Genomic DNA, 17,952 nt, shown 5'->3' with positions numbered 1-17,952 from the left:
CTAAATCCTCCTCCACACTTGGTGGAGCCCTATTGATCCTAGTGCAACTTGGGCTCCTCTCTCTGTAGCTGCAAGAGTAGATATAGGATATTCAATGGGAGAAAATAATGTTAATGTAACATTTAAGATTGAGAATTTAAGTGCACAGTTAGAAAGCTGGAAGTTACAGCTCCAACTAAAACCGCCCGTGCTACCTTGGGCAAGTTACTTATCTGTATCTCAGTTTATACATTTGTAAAAGAGAGAGAGAGAGAGAGAGAGAGAGAGAGAATACATTCCTAAATATTTGGGAGGCTTAATTCATTCAATATTTGTAAGTGGCTTTGAGTTTCCCAGATGGATGATGCTGTAAATATTGAGGAAGTAAAACAGTATTACTACAACTTTTCTGAGCAACTTTTCTGTGTTGGCAGTTTATGGAAGTGAAAAATTGCCACTTTAATTGACTAATTTTGTATACTAAGCAGTCCCCCATATTGCTGTAAATTCCTGGAATTAAAGAACAGGAACATTACTTAGCAGTAATTAAAACTGTAAAGAAATTATGTAATTAGACACCTGAATTTAGTAATCCTCAAAAGTTTGCAAACATACATAGGAAAATAAAAATAGAAAAAGTAAAACATTCATATGGTTTTCAGCTGATCAGGGAGACAAAGATCTATGAAATGATTCGGGGTATATTACCCCCTGAATTAGTTGGAAATAAAGGGAACGGAGCATTGGATCACTGAGGAGCATGAAGAAAACAGAGCTCTGATCTCAACAGTACTCCACTCCACATTGTTCTTTAGGCTTCTCTGCCATCCGTTTCCATATTGCTCTTTGCTGTACTACTGTATACCTTGCTAAGTCTCCCAATTTCTAATTTTGACACTACATTGTAGAGTCAAGTCCTCATTCTACTTCAGTACTCAAAATGGTTTGGCTTAGCTTTCTCCAAGACATGGCTATAAAACAGTCAGGAGACCCAGCTACAATGTGACTGTCCAAGTTAAAACACCATAGAAGCTACAGTGTAGCTGGACTTATATAACTACACTCTAGCCGTGGGCAAGCCAGGGCTTTAAAAGGATACAGGTAGATACCATCCACTTCCATCAAAGTTAGTTTAGGCCTTAAACATGTAAGTGCCCAAGTTATCCTAGCTGTAAAGTTGGGATAATAATGCTTACTGCCCACCTTCAAAATGTACAGATAAAAAGCACTCAGTGCTAAGTGTCAATATTATTTAGGATGGAGACCTTTTCTTTTTTATGTTTCATAAAGTGTCGTGTACACTTTCAGCACACTGAGAACAATAAAATGAACAGTGAAGCATCAAAATAACCTATCTGGAAGGAAACTTACAAGATAGTTTTATTTTGCACCAGAACAACCACCCAAAGTGCATATAAGAATGTATACAGTCCTCTAGAAGATAAACAAAATCAATGTGTTGCACTGGACAACACAGGCACCTGATTTGAGGCCAACAGAAAACATCTGGAGTGAAATGAAGGAAGCGGTTGCTACCAGCAACAAAATCTCTGAACTGGTGCACTGTGGATACTTGGAACAGTCTGTCTCCTCTGTGCAGGAAATGTCTGCAAAGCTCCAACGAGACTTCAGTATATAATAAAAGCAGACTGAAAAGAAACCCTATTATTAATTATTAGTATTATTATTTTACCTCTAACTATTCATCTCTTTTTGATGTCTAAAGTCACAGACCAGTCACAGGAGTTATCATTTCAATTTAAACCATTATCATCACTATTAAACATTTATATGGCAGAAGCCCTCTAAAAGCCAACCAAGCAGGGGGCCTCACTGTGCTAGGCACTGTACAAACCTATAGAAAATGACAGTTCCTACCACAAAGATCTTACAAGAACGGGTGGATGAGTCATAACAGATAGACAAGGGGGTTAGGTGGAGAACAGGGGAGACAGAGTAACCAAACAACAGGATGTGCACAATTCTTAGCCACTTAGGGCAGTAATCACAACAGGCCACACGCTCAACCTTGCAAGGTTGCAGACTGCTGTTTGCATTACCAAAGGGGCAAAGTTTTAAGGAGGATCCTGAAGAAAATAAGGCACTGGCTTTACACATTTTGACTGGGATTTATTCCCATGCATGAGGGACACTATGGGAGACAGCAAAGAGGTGCTTCAGGGATAAGTGGACAATCGTCATAAAAACCATGAATTAGTGACGATGTCCTTTAATAACGATACTAACTGTAAGTAAATACCCTCGAAGGGACAACATAATACCTCCCAGGATTAGATTCTTGTGTCTAGAACCCACAATGGTATGCAATTCTCAGGATCAGGCCCAGACAGAGCAAAACAAAGACCATGCAAGTTAACTGCGGATCCTTTATCCATGTTGAGTAGCACCATACTCCACAATTAATACCACTGGAGGGGACTACTCTCACAGTAAAGTCCAACTCATTGTGAGAACAGACATCAGAATGTAGTCCTAGGGGTCTTTCAGATAAAGCCTTAAAAACAAAATCAGGCTTCTTTGTGTGGACATTAAAGATCCAATAAGGAAAGAAGTTTGCCTGGTACATCTAGCTAGCAATTCCCTCCCCACCACTCCGGTGCAGTGTTTTGTGTGCCAGTAGGCTACACCCTACAAGCAACTGAATTTCAATAGGGCACAATTTTGTGAGGCACCCTGGGATCAACAGTGTTATATTTTCTGCCTGCTATATACACTGTCATACATTTCCGAAGCTTCATGAAACTAAAGGACTTATTTGAATTTTATAATTGAAAATTTTTGCCTTAAAGATAAATCCCAGATGGACTGATCTACAGCTTCCAGCAGTACTTAACCTCAAAACACAAACTGATAATATATGTTCTGAAATTACCACAGAATCCCATTGAAACAATTACATAAAAACTTCTTCTTTAAAGAAAGAACAGATAACCTAGGATACACAAGGAACAAAAAAATCCAAAAGATGTTTAACAGAGCAGCAACAAGCTAAATGTTTTCTCATTATTTCCACAGGTTAACTGATTGCTCCCATTAAATTGTGGATTCAGTGACATGAATGTTTAAGATGAAAAGCAAGAGAAAATTACAAGTTAAAATGTTTAAGAGATAAAACATACACCTTTGGGAGACAATGAGATGCTGGCAGGAAGGTAACTAAAATCAGCACTGTACAAGTTAATAGGCATGAGGAGCAGGGGGTATCAATATCAGGAAACAGTAAATTGACTATGGAACTATAAAAGATCTTCTCCCAGCAGAATATCGTTCCATTATACCAGCAGTTCTCAAACTATGGGGCGGGCCTCCCAAGGCAGGCACAGGAATGTGTCAAGGGAGGTGAGAGCTGTGTGGTTTTGGGTTTTTTTAAGAGTGCTGGCTATCAGCCCCGGATGGCTGGGGCTCATGCAGAAGGGTCATGCGCACCCAGGAAGCAGAGATAAAGATGATAGCCAGAGCCCCTCCACCCAGGCTCTCCTTCCTCCTCCCACCCACAATCCTTCACCAAGAGGCAGCCTGGGCTCAGGCTCTCCTTCCCCTCCGCTCCCAATCCCTCACCCGGAGGAGGCGGGGCTCCCACTGTCAGCCCCAGGGTGGCAGCAGCCGTAAGGGTGGCAATGGTGCAATAAGTCTGCTGTGAAAAGTGATATGTCATCACTTTTCACATTGCCTCCCTTACTTCTGCACTGCTGCTGTCACTGTTCTGCCTTCAGAGCTGGACGCCCGGCCAGCAGCCGCTGCTCTCCACTCTGCCTTCAGAGCTGGGTGGCAGTATACGTACTTGTGGGGGAAGGGGCCTGAGAACGGCTACAGACACAAAGAAGGAGGGCCCAGTCAAATAAGTCTGAGAACCATTGCATAATACCATGAGCACCAACACCCCTATCAATGGGAACTGAGGGTGCTTAGAACCTTGAAGAATCAGGGGAACTAACTCACTGACTATAAAAGAGAAACAGAGAAAGTGACTCTAATCAAAGCGCTGTTAACTATACAAAATAAACTAGAATTTAGAAAAAAGTTTCTCTCCGATCTCTTTGGATTCTATTAATCTTGGTTGTTTCTTGTACACAGGTTTAAACATTTCCAACAGGAAACGACGGTGAACCTTTGATCATTGAGAGCCGAATCAGCTTAGCAGATCTGTGCAATTTGGCTTCAGTTGAGTGCTTAAGAGCCAAATAGTCTCCAGACCCTTAAATGAGCATCTCCAAAGCTTTGTGTCTCCCGTATTTGTGACAGCAGAGGTCAGCTTGACCAGTGGCTGGTTGATTTAGCAAAAAGCAGAAGATATCTGTATACTACATTCTGAAGCAGACAGACTTGACGCCAGTTATCGGAGCTTACATTAGCAGCAAGAATTCAACATCATGAGATGTCTCAAGCAGTGTGTACATTTAAACAAAAACAAAACCCTACCAAAAACAAAACACTGCACTGCACACCCATGGGGAGAGGATAAGAGCGAGAATGAACTACATATGAGAGATGTTAGTCACACTGCTTAATACATAACTGAAAGGCACACAGATACTCTGGTGATGAAGCTAGCATAAGAACCTATATAGAACAGAACAATCTCAGTCTCTTCAGAGGGAACTAGTTACTAATTTTAAACAAATCAGAGATCCCAAAACAAGCACAAATAGACTTCATATGGATTCAGACACAAGAAAAAGTTAAGCTCATTAAGCAACCGCATTTTCCATCAGTGACAGAATCTTCTCACCAGTATTTTTCACAGCCATTAAAATAAAGCTGTACAATCCTACTCAGATCAGAGATCTGAAAGATGAAAACAGAAGCAGCATTTATAAGCTTGTTATACCACCTACTGCTTCATTTCCATCAGATCACATAGCTAACCAGGGTTGGTCAAAGTCAGTATTTGGGTGGGAGCTGTCCAAGGTCTAACTATGTGCTGTAGGAAGTAGTGCTGGTGATTCAGTAGTTAGCTTGCTTCTTTTTGTGCCAGGATTGAACCAAAGCTTCAGCACTGCAGAGGGGGCACAGTACTGCTGGGAGATAGTCTCTTCTGAAGATGCAAAACCATTGCCCTCCTGACCACTTGTCATGAAAAAAATCCACTGTGTTTTTTGCTTGATTGTTTTGCAAGAGTAAGTATGTATCCGATGAAGTGAGCTGTTGTTCACGAAAGCTTATGCTCAAATAAATTGGTTAGTCTCTAAGGTGCCACAAGTACTCCTTTTCTTTTTAAGAGTACGGCTGTTAATCCCAGTATTGTGGCCAGATCCCCAATTCTGAATACTGCATTCTGCCAAAGTATTACAAACAAAATTCCTTGGAGGTTCAGCTGGACAAGGTATCATTTCACACTCACTGTCCTAAGCTTCTGTGTAGTGTGAATGATTCATGAGGAGTAAGTGCCGCATTTTAGTTCAGATTCGTATAGGATCAATCTATGTATACAGTCTATAAAATTGCTTTGGCATCCCTTCAGCAGGGAGGGCTATACAGAAAGTCTAAATTATTATTTACAATTCAGTTCACAGATTATATACAGAGATAAATATTTTTATCCTGTGAACTTTCAGGCTGCTGGTTTTAACACTTGGAGAAAGGGTCTTTTTAAAAATGTTTTAGAACACTGCTTGTGATAGAAATAGATTTACAAAATGTTGCAGCATATACAGATCAGAATTATTGGGCTATACTTCTTGTGACAGTTATATCCTAACTGTGATACAAGAAATGAGAATAATAGCTATTGTGATGGTGTCCCTAGGGTGCAACCTGGACTGTGGGACCATTGAGTTCTCTGTCCCACGCCAACCTGCGTTGCCTCTCACACTGTGATGGTGATGTCAAGGTGAAAACCTCTGACAAGTACTGCACTTACACAGACTACCACAGGCAGGGACACATCCAACTGTGTTACACAAATGATTTCCCAGCCACTCATGAACCCACTACAGAAAGACTCCAGCCAATTCCCTCCAGCTCCCCAGCCTTGGACCCCAGGACTATATTGTCTTATGCTGCTCAAGGGTCCCTTGGGCAGTGCAAGTTCATTAAGTAGTTCGCCACTCTGACAAAATGGTAGTGGACATGCAAAAGCCCTTGTTAACCTGAGCTGAGATTTCCCAAGCACTTCAAAACCCACTGTTTTAGGAAAAATATAAAAAAGATTTATTAACTACAGAAAGACATATTTTAAGTGATTCTAAGTAGCAGGCACAGAGATCAGAGTTGGTTACTTAAGAAACAAAGATAAATTTGCAGTTTAAGTCTACAAACTAAGCAGGATTTGAATCAAGCAGTTCTCACCCTAAGAGATGGTACAAACAGGTTACAGTTCCTCAATACACAGGCTGGGATTACCTTCCAGCCTGGGACCACCCTTCCCCAGTTCAAAGTCTTTGTCTTCCAGATGTTCCTCCAGGTGTTGAGCTTACAGTGGTGAATGTGGGAGTTCCAGCATGCTACTCTGAGTGCAACAGCTATATATTGGACTTCCTTGCAATAAATCATGAATTGGGACATCAGCTTTATGCTCTTAAACAGAAAGAGAAGATCAAATGCCAGGTCATTAGTAAGAATGAATTCAGCAAAGTTCACTTTGAAAAGAATAAAAGTACTGACCAATGAGTATTTATTTTATATATAGAGAGAGAAAAGGAATTACATGTGTGAGAATACTATGCTTTCAGATTTACATCTATAGAAGCACACATTTTAGAAACAAAGTTGGTAACATGCTATATCTCCACTTGCGCCCTCAGTTCTCCTTACATCCAGATGTGTGTTTGTACGTACGTATGCCTCTGTGAAGCTTTGCACCTAGACTACAATAAAGTCTTATCAAGTCACAACCAAAGATTGTTTTTCCAATTAAACCAGCTATTAAAGGCCACTTCTTAAAAATAGCAGCCTTTAATTGGAAAGAAAAACGTCTTACAATAAATAAAAGGCAGACATTCACCCACTAAAATTCTGACAAGATCTCTCAAAAAATAGCATTTGCTAAATGCCAGCTTGCTTGTTTCATAGTACAAAAGCTGCCTCAACGAACTACAGACAAAACAAAAGGTTAGGAAAAATCAATATAAATACATGTGTTTGTCCTCTGCAAGATAAGAAAATATTCCCCAAATTGTCTTGCATCAGTTGATCAGAATTTTCTCAATCCAATTCATTACATTTTAAAGAAACAGTATGAAGGCAGATGGGACTAACATTAGACCTCTGTAACAGCTGGCTCTTGGCCTCCAACAATAATATTTTGCACTTTCACAGTATCTTTCATTGGAAGATCTCAAAGCACTTCACAACATGTTTAAAAAATACAAAAGCAGTGTAAAATAGGAAGGATCTAGTTGAGAATCTGAAAGTGGAAGGTAGCTTCGGTGAAAGTGATCATGAAATGAGAGTTCATGATTCTAAGGAATGGTATGGGGGAAAACAGCAGAATAAAGACAACGGACTTAAAGAAGATGGATGTTAGCAAAGTCAGAGAATTGGAAGGTAAGATCCCGTAGGAAGCAAGTCTAAGGGGAAAAAAAAGAGTTCTAGAGAGTTGGTGGGTTTTTAGAAAGGCATTAAGGGCTCAAGAGCAAACTTTACCAATGTGTAGGAAAGATAGAAAGTATGGTAAGAGGATACTCTGGCTCAGCCAGATCTTCAGTTACCTGAAACTCAAAAAAGAGTCGTACAAAAAGCGGAAACTAAGTTAAATTACAAAGGATAAATATAAAAAACAACACAAGCATGTAGCAATAAAATTAGAAAGGTCAAGGCACAAAACAAGATTAAACTAGCTAGGGATATAAAGGATAACAAGAAAGCATTTTATAAATATGTAAGGAACAAAAGGAAAACCAAGGACAGGATAGGCCCATTACTCAATGAGAAGGGAAAGACAACAACTGAAAACGCAGCAATGGCCAAAGTAGTAAATGCCTTTTTTGTTTCAGTTTTCACCATAAAAAATTAACAATGATTGGACAACTACCAGACTAAATGGGGTAGGATCTGAGGCTAAAATAGGAAAACAACAAGTTAAGAATTACTTAGACAAGTTTGATCTCTTCAAGTCGGCAGGGCCTGATGAAATACATCCTAGAATACTTAAGGAGGTGGCTGAAGAGATCTCTGAGCCATTAGCAATTATCTTTGAGAAGTCATGGAGGACAGGATACTAGAGAATGGGAAAAGCGCAAATATAGTACCTTTCTATAAAAAGGGGAATAAGGAAAACCCATGGAATTACAGACCAGTCAGCTTAACTTCAGTACCCAGAAAGATAATGGAGCAAATAATCAATTTGTAAGCACCTAGAAGAACATAAGGTAATAAGTAACAGGCAACATGGATTTGTCAGGAACAAATCATGTCAAACCAACCTAATATTCTTCTTTGACAGGATAACAAGCCTTATGGATGGGGGGCAGCAGTGAACATGATATATCTTGACTTTAGTAAGGTTTTTGATACTGTCTCACGTGATCTTCTCATAAGCAAACTAGGGAAAAATAGCCTAGATGAACCTACTATAAAGTGGGTGCACAACTAGCTGGAAAACTGTACTCAAGAGAGTAGTTATCAATGGTTCACAATTAGACTGGAAGGCTATATTGAGTGGGGTACCACAGGGATTTGTCCTGGATTCAGTTCTAGTCAATATCTTTAAAACTGATTTAAATAATGGCATAAAGAGTACCTTTATAAAGTTTGCAGATGATACAAAACTGGAAGGAGTCGCAAGCACTTTGGAGGACAGGATTAGAATTCAAAATGATTTTGACAAACTTGAGAAATTAAGTTTAAGTAAATTTACTTGAATTAAACAGGATGAAACACAATGAGGACAAATGCAAAGTACTGCTCTTAAGAAGGAACGATTTCCTAGGAAGAAGTACCACAGAAAAGGTTTATAGTGGATCACAAACCAAATATGAGTCAACAATGTAATACTGTTGCAAAATATATGACCATCAATCTGGGATGTGTTAGCAAAAGTGTGATAAGCAAGACACAAGTAGTAATTCTTCCACTCTACTCAGCACTAATAAGGCCTCAGTTGGAGTACTGTGCCCAGTTCTGGGTGCCACAGTATGGGAAAGATGTGCACGAATTGGAGAAAGTCCAGAGGAGAGCAACAAAATGATTAAAAGTCTAAAACAGTGGTTCTCAACCAGTGGTATGCATACCCCTAGGGGTACACAGAGTTCTTCCAGAGGATACATCAGCTCACCTAGCTATTTGCCTAGTTTTACAATAAGCTACATAAAAAGCACTAGCAAAGCCAGTACAAACTAAAATTTCATACAGACAATTACTTGTTTATACTGATCTATATACTATACACTGAAAAGTACAATATTTATATTCCAATTGATTTATTTTATAACTATATGGTAAAAATGAGAAAGTAAGCAATTTTCAGTAATAGTGTACTGTGACACTTTTGTATTTTTATGTGTGATTTTGTAAGCAAGTAGATTTTAAGTAAGGTGAAACTTGGGGGTATGCAAGACAAATCAGATTCCTAAAAGGGATATAGTCGTCTGGAAAGGTTGAGAGCCACTGGTCTAGAAAACATGACCTAAGAGGAAAGACTGAACAAAAAAATGGGTTTGTTTAGTCTGGAGAAGACTGAGTGGGAACATGACAACAGTCTTCAAGTACAAAAAAGGTTGTTACAAAGAGGAGTGTGATAAATTATTCTCCTTAACACTGAGGACAGGACAAGAAGTACCGGGCTTAAATTGCAGCAAGGGAGATTTAATTTGGATGTTAGGAAAAACTACCTAATTGTAAGGGTAGTTAAACACTGGAACAAATTACCTCCATTACAGGAGGTTTTTAAGAACAGATTAGACAAACACCTGTCAGGGATGGTCTAGATAATACTTGGTCCTTCCTCAGCGCAGGGGACTGGACTAGATGACCTGTTGAGGTCCCTTACAGTCCTACATTTCTATGATTATTATGCACAATTTACCAATGGGTAAACCACGCACAGAGAGGATAAGCATTTTGCTTCAGAATACACAGAAAATCAATAGTGGTGCCGAGAACAGAATCTCAGGGCTTGCCTATGCTTACCGTGGATGGACGCTGCAGCGATCGATCCACCAGGGGTCGATTTAGCAGGTCTAGTGAAGACCCGCTAAATCAACCGCCGATCTCTCTCCCGTCAACTCCGGTACTCCAACAGAATGAGACGCGTAAGGTAAGTCGACAGGAGAGTTTCTACCGTCAACCCAGAGCGGTGTAGATACCGCAATAAGTCAACCTAAGGTACGTTGACTCCAGCTAAGTTATTCACGTAGCTGGAGATGTGTAACTTAGGTCGCGTGGACCTGCCCTAAGAGACCTGACTTCCAGTGTCCTACTCTAAACATCACAATGCAAGGCCCAATATTAAAAACACAGTCCCTGCCCTGCCATCATTTCAGTTTTATTCTGCTGTTCTGACAAGGCAGGAGGGAAATGGGATGAGAATAAGAAAGACTGCTAATGGTGCTGCTTCCAGCACCCACGAGGGCAAAGGGGAAAGATAGAATGGAGATCCCCCTATAAGCAGCCAGAGGGGAAGAGAGCAGCAGCAGCAGCAGCAGAGAGGGGGAACATCCAGATGCAATAGTGCACCTATCTCTAGTACCTATCATCCGTGTACTTGACAAATATTTATTAAGTACAACACTCTGTCTAGTTATTTATACCACATGTTATGGGTGTACTGTGTGGTCTGTGATGCAATATCCCAGTTTTTCATATAGGAAAATGGAGGCACAGTGAGGTGATGGAACCCACCCAAGACCACACAGCAAGTCAGTGGCAGAGCCACTAATAATAGAACCTTGCTCAGCTCTCACAATATGAGCCTAAGTAGCAGTCGGCTGCTCTAACCACTTAATGACTCTTCCTCCTGAATTTAATAGCTACCTAGCAGACACGGCCAACATAAAAAATGGGTGCTTCACAGCAGGTCACAGAAACAGTGCTTTAGTACAATCCCACTTTATCTCCCTGCTCCTCGCAGGTGTACAGCAAAGTTTTCAAGCCCTGCATTAGATAATCTCCTCCACTCTGCCTACTTTGTATGTTATTGTGAGCAAACGTGGTACTGTACAATGATCTGGATCAGGACCTAGATAAATGAAAAATCTTCTTAAAAAGAAAGTGTCCAGAAAACCAGTCTATTCCCAATGCAATGGGAAGGATTGCCACTAACTGGGGACAGTAACACAGTACTACTTTATTGAGACACAAGCTAATCCTTTCTATGGACTATCCCTCAATTTCCTGATTATCTGCATCCCAAGATACTGTGGTGTTTCTAAATGACCCAGAGACTGAGGTCATTCTAGAGTTTCTAAACCCTGCAGGGACAGAGCTTTTGACCCTGGCACAGTCTAAGTAGATCTTAGGACCCTTACAAGACCACCTTTAGAAAACTCAGAGGGCCAATGACAGGCAGTGCCCCAAGATATCCTGATGAAGCAGATGCTACTACACTAAATTATCCTCTCAACTTGTGTAAATTGTTATAGATCAACTCAAGTCAATAGAGGTCTGACAATTTACACTAGCTGAGAATCTGGCTCTGATGCTCTTATTCACATTGAGTAAGAAATCATCAAATTAGAAATAAAATCCAAAAGTTCCAATTCCTAGGCTCCTGGCACTAATATCACATTAGATGGCACAATATTCAATATCAATCATACTCAATAAGTAATGGGCTACTCAACAAGAGTAAGGGTATCCAAATCTCAAAGCATTTTGCAAACAAAAATTTAATGGACACTGTCAACTTGAAAAAGATATTTTTTTCTGAAAGCATACCTACTATTGTTACAAATAACACCTAAGAGTACTGTAAATGAAAGACTGGGTTCTCAAATGTTCTCTATTTCCCTGTTCATTTACAGTTCTTTGTGTTTTACAGCATTTTATGTATAGTCAGTTTCACTTTTTCTGATACATAGCCCATTGCATTGGAAATAGACTGGTTTTCTGGAAACGTTCTTTTAAGAAGATTTCTTACTTATCTAGATCCTGATCCAGTTCACTGTTTCAAAGAAATTCATCAAGTTATCCCTGCTTTTTGTGTGGGTCTTTCACATTTAAACAAACAGGAAACCATGACTATAAAATCAGAAAAATTGGCATGAGAACTTGGACGCAGGTTTAGTAGAGATTAAATTATTTTAAGTTTTTTATTTTAAACAAACTAAATTTCAAGTTGATGATGTCCCTTTAAGCTTTACAACAGCCTTACGAGATTAGCAAATAAAAGACTGGACACGAATGGAGTTACACCAAAAAATAACTACGTTTTGCTTATTATAGTTGGCAATATCTTACTGCAAGCTCAAAATTATATGGCTTTCCCTAACAGCCATGTATCTTTCCCATGTAGCAAACACTCCTTGACATCATCTCAGTTGGCTCTCATCTGAGCTCAAATGCGGTTCCTTCAGTTTTACTTCAAATATAACAATAATTATATATATAAAATTACTTGTATTTTTCAAGATATGCCAAACAACCAGCATGGAAATGTCATTAGATGTTCAGCACATTCATCTTTATCTTAATTACTAATAAAAGATCATAGAGAATGAATTTTAATAATATAACTTCCTTTCCACTATTTATGCCATTTACATTTTGCACTCAACTAGAAAATGAAGTTATTAATGGATCAGTTTTCCTTTCACTGCTAATCAGTTTTACGTTCAGATTCCCATGAACTAGTTCATTATGATGTCTGGATTGCAAACACTGCAGCGAATGTTTAGATTCAAAACAAGAACAGCTTCCATTGATTTTTTATTTCTTAAATGTCATGACTCACTAGAACGTTTTAATATTTTCACGCAGTATTTTATCTAAATGTTAAATTGAAAGTTTGGGCCTAAACTATCTACAGAGGCACTTTTCAGAGTAGCAGCCGTGTCAGTCTGTATTCGCAAAAAGAAAAGGAGTACTTGTGGCACCTTAGAGACTAACCAATTTATTTGAGCATAAGCTTTCGTGAGCTACAGCTCACTTCATCGGATGCAAGTGAGCTGTAGCTCACGAAAGCTTATGCTCAAATAAACTGGTTAGTCTCTAAGGTGCCACAAGTACTACTTTTCTTTTTATAGAGGCACTGTTACCATAATGAAAGTTCCTAGACAGGTAAAACATAAACATATAACAATATTAGATATTTCACTATAAACCTAAAGGATTCCAAATTTAAGTATGGTTAAAAAGGGGGATAAGAGATGTGACAACATCTAAAATAAACAGACATGGTTTTCAGTTTTTAAAAACTGTGGAAATTTTAAGATTTAAATCTTCCCTGCTATGCTGGAATCTCAAACCAAGAGCATTGGGTTTGAGAACCATAAAGTGAAACTTAACAGGAACAGAAAATAAACATGATTCATCCAATTTCACTATCCACACTCAGTGACACTAAAAACAACTTAAGTAGTAAAAGGTAGTCACATTTACATTATTAAACTTTTTGAAGCTGTCATTAATAAACTATGGTAAAGAATTACTTCACAATATGAATTTTATGTTAGGGCCCCTTTTGTTTTTCCCACTATAAACATGTCACACACACACACAGAGAGTTAGTTTTTGCTTAGACATTTCATCTTCCCCCAAATGAATTCTTGCAGTTATTTTGTAACGGGACTCTACAACTTGGTCATCTACTGCAACAAAATGCACTTAGGTTATTAATTTCTTTGGCTTTCAATAATTTAATGTATTTTTGGGTGGTAAATTTAAATCAAGGACACAGAAAACTTCAGGTGTGTTGAAGAAAACCACCTCATTTCATCTCACTGTATTTACTATTATTTGTGCCTCTTATTTTGTTACCATCATACACTCTAAAAACTAGTGTTACACATCTGGGATGCTTGAAAGATTATACAACATGCCTTAGATGTGATCTAAACAACTGTCCACTAAGGGTTGCTATCTTTCTGGAATTCTGTGTGGTCTCATACACACTTTTTGTATGGTTACACTGCAATTAAAAACCTATTCGTGGCCTGTGCCAACTGACTCAGGCTCACAGGGCTCAGGCTAAGAGGCTGTTTAATTGCAGTGTAAATATTCAGGCTAGGACTGGAGCACAAGTTCTAGGACCCTGCAAGATGGAAAGATCCCAGAGATCAGGCTACAGCTCAAAACTGAACATCTATACTACAATTAAACAGCCCCTTAGCCCGAGTCAGCTGAAACAGCCCAACCACAGGCGTCTAACTGCAGTGTAGACATACCCATAGAGTTTTAGGCCAGAAGGAACCATCATGATCATCTAGTCTTGACCTGCACACTGCAGACCACACAACCTCACCCACCTACTCCTGCCCATAAGGCTAAGATTTTGGGATGTGTACTTTTATTTCATGGCCAGTGCGCAAGCAATAAAAAATAAAATCAAAATGTACACAGCAAGCAGGGCAATTGCCCAGGACCCCACACCCCAAGGGGCCCCATGAACCTAAGTTACGGGTGGCAAGGCTCTGACTTTAACCGAAGCCTGAGCCCCGCCACCCAGAGCTGAAGACCAAATCCTATCACCCGGGACTGAATTATTTGAATTTTGAGGCAGTCGCAGCACTCTCATAATATCACAGAATCCATGACATTCGTGACAGACTTACCCATAGCCTCTCATTGACTTACTGAAATCCTCAAATCTTAAAGACTTGAAGTTACAGAGAATACACCATTTAATCTAGTTCAAACTAGCAAGTGACCTATCCATACTGCAGAGGAAGATGAAAACTTCCCAGGATCTCTGTCAATCTGATCCAGAGGAAAATTCCTCCCCAATCCCAAATAGGGTGATCAATTAGACCCTGAGCACATGGGCAAGATCCCCCAACCAGACATCTGGGAAAAAATTTCTGTCGTAACTCAGAGTCCTCTGCATCTAGTGTCCAATCACTGACCTACGCCTGCGGGACACTAAAGAAAACCAGATTGTTTTCCAGTCATTACCATTTGTATAGGGCACAAGATCCTTAAATAAGAAATGCTGTGTAAATGCAAATTATTTTTATAGTTTATTCCAGGTAGATGATACAAAGCCACTGAATTTTATAATGCATTATTAGTGCAACCATCCCATAATGCACAGTAGTTACAATATGATGTGTGTGTGTGGGGACAGCAAATAATGATATTAGTAAGCATCAGTATGTGAGAAGTTGGCATTAGTAAACACCAGTGAGGGAAAGTGGCTGCCAACTCACTGGTTATAAGCAGCATAAAAAGGATGTGATTTTAAAAGTATTTTTTAAAGAGACAGAGGGAAACTAGTGGAGTGGAGTGAGGAGGATCAGACAGCTTCAGGCACAGTAGCTGGATCATCCTCTGACATAGAGAGGAGGGGTTGTAGGAGTGAGTGCAGCCAAAAAACAGCAGAGTCACAATATGATTTGACATGCTTGCAGTTTCTCCTTTTCATCCCCTGCAAGGCAATACAATACAATCCCTGGAAGGCAGCAACTTTTCAATTGCTGTGGTTTATAACAGGATATGAGACTGCATGTACACTTCCCGGTGCTTTCTGACCAGCCTTTGTCTAATCAGCTCAAAGGCCGCTGTGCATGCAGGGTGCTCCAGCAAACACTGATACAGAGGTTCCCAGTCCTTCCAGGACATCACGAGAATGGTCCTGACTAAGTCCTGTTGCCCAGAATAGGGCACAAGGGGCATGTGAGAAAGAGTCTGCTGTGGTCACAAGATCCTTAGGTCCTCTTTTTTTCAATCAAGTCAGCCAAGGAAATGCATAGGGAAAGGGGGTAGGACCTATTAGACATTACAGCTTCCACAGAGCACATGGATGCCCTTACTCCCAATGAAGGGCTTCCTAAAAATTAAGGGGGGTGCCCTGCTGGGTTTGCCCGGTCTCTAGCTCTCACTGTTTCTGTCAGAGCCGTTGGGACTTAACAGGGCTGTTGTGATTACGTGGGCAACACACGCCACCCCCCCAATGCCCACAAAGGCCGCTGTGTCAGACAAGCACCTCTGATAACTAGGGGGGTACCCCCCGGCCGCAGGGCACGCTGGCGCCCAGTGGCGTGAGCGGCTTCTGAGAGCCTGGGGTCCCCTGCAGCTACAGCCTGAGATCCCCCCGAGGCTAAGCCGTCTCCCCCCCACACACACCCCCGAGAAATGGGGGCCTCCTGCTGCTGTGCAGGGGTCCCTGAAATCCGGGGGTGGGGGGGGGTCCACTGGAGTCACGGCACCACAGGCGCCCTCAGCTCTGACAAGCGGCGCCTCTCGTGGCCGTGGGCACCCCGCTGCTGGAGAGGGTCCCTGCTGCAACGGCGGGGGCCGGGCCCCGGGGGGCGGGGGCCGGGCCCCGGGGGGCGGGGGCCGGGCCCCGGGGGGCGGGGGCCGGGCCCCGGGGGGCGGGGGCCACCCCAACGGCGGCTCCCCCGGGGGCCTGAGGGGAAGCGTGGCCCAGCGAGCCCTGCTGAGAGGGGCCTGGAAGGGACGTGCCGCCCCCATCCTCGGCGGCGGCGGCGGGGGGGGGGGCCTGCGAGCCCCCGTACCTGATCACAGAGATGAGCAGGCCCGAGGGGTCCTTGCTCTTGCTCATGGTGCTCCTGTATCTCCCAGGCGCCTCTCCCGCCATCTTGAGCCCACCCCCATACACAGGGTCGCGCCCCCTGGCTGGCTGCAGGTCGACCAATCGGAATCGAGGGAGTGGAGCGACTGGGACTGAACACTCCAATAAGGGCCGAGAGGAGGCGGGATATGGGCTGTCGAGCGTCTATGCCACGTGTGGGGCGGGCCCTGGGCACGCTGGGAGTTGTAGTTTCCACAGCGTTCTGTTTCCTGCGGCCCAGGATCAGGTAGCTGGTCGATGAAACGGAGTTGATCTGGGCGAACTGGGCATAAAATGTTCTAGCCTTGGAAGAGGTTAGTGGGAGGGGCTTGGAGCCAGTCTGACGTGCCCGATTCAATAGCCTCAGTATTCCCAGCGTCACCCAATTGTTATTATTATGTATTGTTTTAGAATCATAGACTCATAGAATAACAGAGTTGGAAGGTTTCAGAGTAGCAGCCGTGTTAGTCTGTATTCGCAAAAAGAAAAGGAGGACTTGTGACACCTCAGAGATTAGCCAATTTATTTGAGCATAAGCATAAGAGTTGGAAGGGTCCTCTGGAGGCCATCTCGTCTAACCGCCTGCCCAGAGCAGGACCAATCCCAACTAAATCATAGAATCATAGAATATCAGGGTTGGAAGGGACCTCAGGAGGTCATCTAGTCCAACCCCCTGCTCAAAAGCAGGACCCATACCCAATTAAATCATCCCAGCCAGGGCTTTGTCAAGCCTGACCTTAAAAACGTCTAAGGAAGGAGATTCCACCACCTCCCTAGGCAACGCATTCCAGTGTTTCACCACCCTCCCAGTGAAAAAGTTTTTCCTAATATCCAACCTGAACCTCCCCCACTGCAACTTGAGACCATTACTCCTCGTTCTGTCATCTGCTACCATTGAGAACAGTCTAGAACCATCCTCTCTGGAACTACCTCTCACGTAGTTGAAAGCAGCTATCAAATCCCCCCTCATTCTTCTCTTCTGCAGACTAAACAATCCCAGTTCCCTCAGCCTCTCCTCATAAGTCATGTGTTCCAGACCCCTAATCATTTTTGTTGCCCTTCGCTGGACTCTCTCCAATTTATCCACATCCTTCTTGTAGTGTGGGGCCCAAAACTGGACACAGTACTCCAGATGAGACCTCACCAATGTCGAATACAGCGGGACGATCACGTCCCTCGATCTGCTCGCTATGCCCCTACTTATACATCCCAAAATGCCATTGGCCTTCTTGGCAACAAGGGCACACTGCTGGCTCATATCCAGCTTCTCGTCCACTGTCACCCCTAGGTCCTTTTCCGCAAAACTGCTGCCTAGCCATTCGGTCCCTAGTCTGTAGCTGTGCATT

At 41.9% G+C, this 17,952-nt stretch overlaps 1 protein-coding gene across 1 annotated transcript in view; it reads right to left on the bottom strand.

Moving 5' to 3' along the window:
- Nucleotides 1-16,663, bottom strand: part of EXOC4 (exocyst complex component 4) — a 599,812-nt gene extending 583,149 nt beyond the window's left edge. Inside the window, exon 1 of the mRNA XM_048836703.2 lies at nt 16,551-16,663. Within this exon, the coding sequence (XP_048692660.2) occupies nt 16,551-16,633 (83 nt within the window). The 5' untranslated portion in view covers nt 16,634-16,663. The remainder of the gene's footprint in view (nt 1-16,550) is intronic.
- Nucleotides 16,664-17,952: the final 1,289 nt, after the last annotated feature.

This window comes from Caretta caretta, chromosome 1, assembly GCF_965140235.1.
Source record: "Caretta caretta isolate rCarCar2 chromosome 1, rCarCar1.hap1, whole genome shotgun sequence".
Taxonomy (NCBI): Eukaryota; Metazoa; Chordata; order Testudines; family Cheloniidae; genus Caretta; species Caretta caretta.
Note: the sequence above shows the minus strand (reverse complement) of the source record. Positions and strands in the feature narration are given on the sequence as shown.